Source organism: Oncorhynchus clarkii, unplaced genomic scaffold (genome assembly GCF_045791955.1).
Source record: "Oncorhynchus clarkii lewisi isolate Uvic-CL-2024 unplaced genomic scaffold, UVic_Ocla_1.0 unplaced_contig_5644_pilon_pilon, whole genome shotgun sequence".
Lineage (NCBI taxonomy): Eukaryota > Metazoa > Chordata > Actinopteri > Salmoniformes > Salmonidae > Oncorhynchus > Oncorhynchus clarkii.
Genome location: NW_027257933.1, coordinates 190,639 through 197,909, shown reverse-complemented (window position 1 = coordinate 197,909; position 7,271 = coordinate 190,639). Strand labels below are relative to the sequence as shown.

At 41.2% G+C, this 7,271-nt stretch overlaps 1 protein-coding gene and 1 long non-coding RNA gene across 2 annotated transcripts; both read left to right on the top strand.

Annotated features, from left to right (window-relative positions):
- Positions 1–695: 695 nt before the first annotated feature.
- Positions 696–4,353, top strand: LOC139393705 (putative leucine-rich repeat-containing protein DDB_G0290503). The gene is made up of 4 exons (XM_071142056.1): positions 696–747; positions 865–966; positions 1,053–1,970; positions 4,259–4,353. The coding sequence occupies exons 1-4, from the start codon at positions 696–698 to the stop codon at positions 4,351–4,353; spliced, it is 1,167 nt and encodes a 388-aa protein (XP_070998157.1).
- Positions 4,354–4,765: 412 nt separating this feature from the next.
- LOC139393708 (uncharacterized) lies at positions 4,766–6,809 on the top strand. The gene is made up of 3 exons (XR_011629793.1): positions 4,766–4,905; positions 4,989–5,098; positions 6,149–6,809. It is a non-coding gene; the product is annotated as an uncharacterized lncRNA (long non-coding RNA).
- Positions 6,810–7,271: the final 462 nt, after the last annotated feature.

Below are 7,271 nucleotides of genomic sequence, written 5' to 3'. Positions count from 1 at the left end.
TTGGTTTTTGCTCTGACATGCAATGTCAACTGTGGGACCTTACATAGACAGGTGTGTGCCTTTCCAAATAATGTCAAAAAAATTGTATTTACCACAGGTGGACTCCCAATCAAGCTGTAGAACATCTCAAGATGATCAATGGAGACAGGATGCACCTGAGCTCAATTTCGAGTCTCATAGCAAATGGTCTGAATACTTATGTAAATAATGTATTTCTGTTTTTAGTTTGAATACATTTGCATAAAAATCTAAAACATGTTTATACTTGTCATTATGGGGTATTTTATGTAGATCGATGAAGATTTTTGTATTTTTATAAAAAGCATTATATCATAAGGCTGTAACGTAACAAAATGTGGAAAAAGTCAAAGGGTCTGAATACTTTCTGAATGCACTGTATGTCAAATACTGAAGTGTGCTTGATTGAGCTCGACCAACGTGTATGTGTCACTAGTTGGGTAGAGATTGGGACTATCCTATTGTTTCCTTTATAACGGTTAAGCTAAGTCAAGACTGGGTAAGCTAAGTCAAGACTGGGTAAGCTAAGTCAAGACCTCAAGTATTTGACGACACATAAGACACAGTTACAAACCTACACTAGAGCTGAAGTAACAGAGGAAAATATAGCATTTAACTTCTAGAAATGTAAGAGACAATCAATACAAACACAGGTGGAGAATCCAACAATGCAGACCATGGTTATTGATGACGACACGTCTCCCAACAAGCCCAGTGTTACATTTTCAGGTATCAATTCAAGTACAAGCACACAGCATATGTACCTTCAAATCCTGGATGATATAAGTATTTTAATGTTACCAGAGAGAGTGCAAAGATCTTACATGATACATCCCTGTGATTCAGCTAATTTTCCATGGTGGAAGAGACCCTCTGGAATTGCTGCAGTGTGTCTGGGGCTGCTGTGTGTTCTCCTATTGGCTGGGATCATAGGCCTGTTTGTCTACTGTAAGTTTAGAATGTTTTGACATAAATATTTGTAACCTTCAGTGGTGTAATAGTTAAACATATGTATATAATTTTCCATTTTAAAGATGGCGTCATCGATCATCACTACTCAACAGAGAGAGACCAACAGACCAGTTACAGCCTTCTGACTAAAGAAGGAGATCAGCAACCAACCAGTTATAATAACTTGACTAAAGAGGGACAACAGCTACAGACAGGTTACAACACCCTGACTAAAGAGAGAGACCAGCTACAGAGCAGTTACAACAACCTGACTGAAGAGAGAGATGAGCTACAGACCAGTTACAACACCCTGACTAAAGATAGAGACCAGCTACAGAGCAGTTACAATAACCTGACTGAAGAGAGAGACCAGCTACAGACCAGTTACAACACCGTGACTAAAGAGAGAGACCAGCTACAGAGCAGATACAACAACCTGACTGAAGAGAGAGACGAGCTACAGACCAGTTACAACACCCTGACTAAAGAGAGAGACCAGCTACAGACCAGTTACAACACCCTGAATAAAAATATAGACCAGCTACAGACCAGTTACAACACCCTGACTAAAGAGAGAGACCAGCTACAGACCAGTTACAACAACCTGGCTGAAGAGAGAGATGAGCTACAGACCAGTTACAACACCCTGACTCAAAAGAGAGACCAGCTACAGAATAGTCTCGCAACCAAAATTAAGGAGAAAGACCAGTTGCAGAATACTCTCAACACAATAACTCAGGAAAGAGATCAACTGCAGAATAGTCTTAATACCAAAACTAAGGACAGAGACCAGTTGCGGAATACTCTCACCACAATAACTCGGGAGAGAGACCAGTTGCAGAATAGTCTAAATAACAGGACCATAGAGAGAGACCAGTTACAGAATCATCTCAATACCACAACCACTGAAATTGACAAGTTGAAGAAGAGTGTGGAGAATAGAACTATGGAGCGTGACCAGCTACAGAAGGAGAGGGAAAGGCTGAACTGTAATATCACAGGTAAGGAAAGTATTTTGCAGTAGAGCCCTGTTTTCAATACAACGAAATAAAAACACGTGCACAACTACACAGACAAGATGCCTTAAGAAAACAATCACAATTAACATTTAAAAGATCAGAAATCTATTTTTTTCATTGTGCAGGGAGCAGCAAACATCCATTCTAATAGTTTTTTGTAAATTGTTCCACATGTAAGGTGCATCAACACTGAAGGGACATGTTCTGATCTGTGTAGAAACTGTGGGGATCTGAAGTGTAATGAAATACATTGACCCAGTTTTATAATTAGTAATTCTAGAAGAGACTAGAGATGTCAGATACATTGGAAGTTGTTACTTGTACATCAAGCTGCCTTTACAGAAACAGGAGACTAGATCATATGAGCTGTTCTGACCTCTCATAAGACAAGGCTTGTGCAAAGCTACTTACTTATTCAATGTGTGAATAACTAAGGAGATGATTGTGGACTTCAGGAAACAGCAGAGGGAACACCCCCCTATCCACATCGATGGAACAGTAGTGGAGAGGGTAGCAAGTTTTAAGTTCCTCGGCATACACATCACAGACAAACTGAATTGGTCCACTCACACAGACAGCATCGTGAAGAAGGCCCAGCAGCGCCTCTTCAACCTCAGGAGGCTGAAGAAATTCGGCTTGTCACCAAAAGCACTCACAAACTTCTACAGATGCACAATCGAGAGCATCCTGGCGGGCTGTATCACCGCCTGGTATGGCAACTGCACCGCCCTCAACCGTAAGGCTCTCCAGAGGGTAGTGAGGTCTGCACAACGCATCACCGGGGGCAAACTACCTGCCCTCCAGGACACCTACACCACCCGATGTCACAGGAAGGCCATAAAGATCATCAAGGACATCAACCACCCGAGCCACTGCCTGTTCACCCCGCTATCATCCAGAAGGCGAGGTCAGTACAGGTGCATCAAAGCTGGGACCGAGAGACTGAAAAACAGCTTCTATCTCAAGGCCATCAGACTGTTAAACAGCCACCACTAACACTGAGTGGCTGCTGCCAACACACTGACACTGACTCAACTCCAGCCACTTTAATAATGGGAATTGATGGGAAATGATGTAAATATATCACTAGCCACTTTAAACAATGCTACCTTATATAAATGTTACTTACCCTACATTATTCATCTCATACGCATACGTATATACTGTACTCTATATCATCGACGGTATCCTTATGTAATACATGTATCACTAGCCACTTTATACTATACTATGCCACTTTGTTTACATACTCATCTCATTTGTACATACTGTACCCGATACCATCTACTGTATCTTGCCTATGCTGCTCTGTACCATCACTCATTCATATATCCTTATGTACATATTCTTTATCCCCTTACACTGTGTACAAGACAGTAGTTTTGGAATTGTTAGTTAGATTACTTGTTATTACTGCATTGTCGGAACTAGAAGCACAAGCATTTCGCTACACTCGCATTAACATCTGCTAACCATGTGTATGTGACAAATAAAATTTGATTTGATTTTAAATAATAGTTGTAAAAGTTATGTTTAACGTGTAAATGTCAGATACAATGAACAAAAATATAAACGCAACATGTAAAGTGTTGGTCTCATGTTTCATGAGCAGAAATAAAAGATACCAGAAATGTTCCATACACACAAAAAGCCAGTTTCTATCAAATGCTAAGATTTGTTTTAATCTCTGTTAGTGAGCATTTCTCCTTTGCCAAGATGAACCTGACAGGTGTGGCATATCAAGAAGCTGATTAAACAGCATCATAATTACACAGGTGCAACTTGTGCTGGGGACAATAAAAGGACACACTAAATTGTGCAGTCTTGCGAACAACACAATACAGATGTCTCAAGTTAAGGGATCATGCAATTGGCATGGCGACTACAAGAATGTCGACCAGAGCTGTTGCCAGATAACTGAACTACCGTAAGCCGCCTCCAACGTCGTTTTAGAGAATTTGTCAGTACGTCCAACCGGCCTCACAACCGCAGACCACGTGTAACCACGCCAGCTCAGGACCTCCACATCTGACTCCTTCACCTGCCACCCGGACAGCTGATGAAACTGTAGGTTTGCACAACAAGAATTTCAGTGCAAACTGTCAGAAAACGTCTCAGGGAAGCTAATTTGTATGCAGCAAGGATCTGTACACAGTTCCTGGAATCTGAAAATGTTCCAGTTCTTCGATGGGCCGAATACTCAACAGACATGTCACCCATTGAGCATGTTTGTGATGCTCTGGATTGACGTGTATAGCAACGTGTTCCAGTACCCGCCAATATCCAGCAACTTTGCACAGCCATTGAAGTGGAGTGGGACAAGATTCCACAGGCCACAATCAACAGCCTGATCAACTCTATGTGAAGGAGATGTGTCACGCTGCGTGAGACAAATGGTGGTTTTCTGATCCACACCCCTACCTTTATTAAGGTGTCTGAGACCAACAGATGCATTTCTGTATTCCCAGTCATGTGAAATCAATACATTAGGGCCTAAAAAATGTATTTCAATGGACTGATTTCCTTATATGAACTGTAACTACGTGACATTTTTGAAATTGTTGCAATCTCCGTTTATATTCTTCAGTGTAAAAGCTGTAGGCAAACAGGCAATTCACACAAACTATTGCTGTGGGACATCACCAGAACATTTGATTCATTTCCTGGGGAAAGGCAGAATCAGCTCAGTCGAAGGGTTCATTAGCTTTATCTGTGTCATGTTCTTTTTATTTTAAATAACATTCAAGTAACACATATGGTAAATGTGAAACTTCTAGGGTCCTGTCCTGAAGGATGGAGAAGGTTTGGTTGCAGCTGTTACTACCTCTCTACTGAGAGGAAATCCTGGGAGGTGAGTAGACAGGACTGTCTGGAGAGAGGAGCAGATCTGGTGATCATTAACAGTGAAGAGGAACAGGTGAGAGACAGAGAGCTACTTTTTATACTCTATTTATTATTCCATCATGTGTTAGTAACAATGCTTTTTCTGTTCCTCAACAGACATTCATCAATGGGTTTGAATCAGTCACTTTTGCCTGGATTGGTCTTACTGACTCTGTTACTGAGGGGACCTGGAAATGGGTGGACGGCACCCCACTGACCACCCCAAGGTAAGAGACTACTGCTCTATAATAACACTGACCATCCCAAGGTAAGAGACTCCTGCTCTATAATAACACTGACCACCCCAAGGTAAGAGACGACTGCTCTATAATAACACTGACCACCCCAAGGTAAGAGACTACTGATCTATAATAACACTGACCACCCCAAGGTAAGAGACTACTGCTCTAATAACACTGACCACCCCAAGGTAAGAGACTACTGCTCTATAATAATACTGACCACCCCAAGGTAAGAGACTACTGCTCTATAGTAACACTGACCACCCCAAGGTAAGAGACTACTGCTCTATAATAACACTGACCACCCCAAGGTAAGAGACTACTGCTCTATAATAACACTGACCACTCCAAGGTAAGAGACTACTGCTCTAATAACACTGACCACCCCAAGGTAAGAGACTACTGCTATATAATAACACTGACCACCCCAAGGTAAGAGACTACTGCTTTAATAACACTGACCACCCCAAGGTAAGAGACTACTGATCTATAATAACACTGACCACCTTAAGGTAAGAGACTACTGCTCTAATAACACTGACCACCCCAAAGAAAGAGACTACTGCTCTAATAACACTGACCACCCCAAGGTAAGAGACTACTGCTCTATAATAACACTGACCACCCGAAGGCAATACACTACTGCTCTAATAACACTGACCACCCTAAGGTAATACACTACTGTTATAATAACACTGACCACCCCAAGGTAAGAGAATACTGCTCTAATAACACTGACCACCCCAAGGTAAGAGATGACTGCTCTATAATAACACTGACCACCCCAAGGTAAGAGACTACTGCTCTAATACCACTGACCACCCCAAGGTAAGAGACTCCTGCTCTAATAACACTGACCACCCCAAGGTAAGAGACTACTGCTCTATAATAACACTGACCACAGTGGAAGAAGTAGGACTGATTCTGTGTTGTTCATACTCTAGGTTCTGAGAGAGTGGTCAGTCTAACTCTCTGTTGTTCATACTCTAGGTTCTGAAATAGAGGTCAGTCTAACTATGTGTTGTTCTACTACAGGTATTGGTGGAGTGGAGAGCCTGATGGTGTTACAGACCAGAACTGTGTGGAAATATACATGTTGTCAGGCCAAGGAGTATGGAGGGATTATGATTGTACCTTTTCACAACAATGGATCTGTGAGAAATAGGCTTCTCATAGGTACTTTCTCTGCACTGCTGATTAATGAACTCTACTGTATGTTAATGATGTTCTGAAGACTGGTTTGATTTGATAGAATTGTACTCAACTACAGCTAGGAGAGAAACACATACAAACACATTCACACACACGAAGATAGTGATCTGAACCAGAGTCTCGCACAGGAGAAGCCAACGTCTTAATTAGACAAGGAGGAAATTCCCTTTCAGGCCGAGAGCTGACACTGATTTTGAAGTTGCAGGCAGGGCTACCTCATCACATGACTATGAGCAACCAATCATGACCGAGTCATGTCCTCTACACAAGCTTTCACATAATTAATTTGTCAAACAATGATGTGTAGAATAGGGGTGTAATATCATTCAATAGCCGCTGTCAATCAATTACTGTTGTTTTACACTTCAAATACATTTAAAATGACTGTATATGTTTATCAGATATACAATATGTTTGCTTCTTGTGCTTTTATCATTCTGAACATAAACATTGTGTTCTTCCTGCTAATTCAATAAATCATTCAACCGAGATTAAAGACATTTCCTGTCTAGTACATTATTGTTCTCTACTATGTTTAAGCTAACATGGAATCTAGAAGGACAAGACACCTCTCTGCCACTTTAGGATAGAGAGTGAATGTTACTGTTTACATTTGGACTCATATCTTGTTAACTTCCTGTTTGTGGTGACAACACCAGAATGTAGGGTTGGATCATAAATCACCATCATTTATCAAAACAGTGTCTATGGTTTTGTTACTAAACTAACTGGGACTAATCATTGACTACAGTAGGACAGGTGGCAAATACCTCCAGTTATCAGAGAGACAGCCTTAGGCAGGGTTTTGTGTGTGTGTGTGTGCATGTGATTGACAGAATGCATGAGATTCATCTAAAAGCCTTTAAATCATCAGAGGCTGCTGTCGAGGACGGCTCATAATAATGTCTGGAACAGAGCAAATAGAATGGCATCAATCACAAAGAAA

Excerpts from the sequence above, each read along its gene's own strand:
- LOC139393705 (XM_071142056.1), top strand. The coding sequence starts at position 696 with ATGGTTATTGATGACGACACGTCTCCCAACAAGCCCAGTGTTACATTT. Across the intron at positions 748-864 it reads GCCCAGTGTTACATTTTCAG|CTAATTTTCCATGGTGGAAG; the intron begins GTATCAATTCAA and ends CCTGTGATTCAG. Across the intron at positions 1,971-4,258 it reads GCTGAACTGTAATATCACAG|TACCCGCCAATATCCAGCAA; the intron begins GTAAGGAAAGTA and ends AACGTGTTCCAG.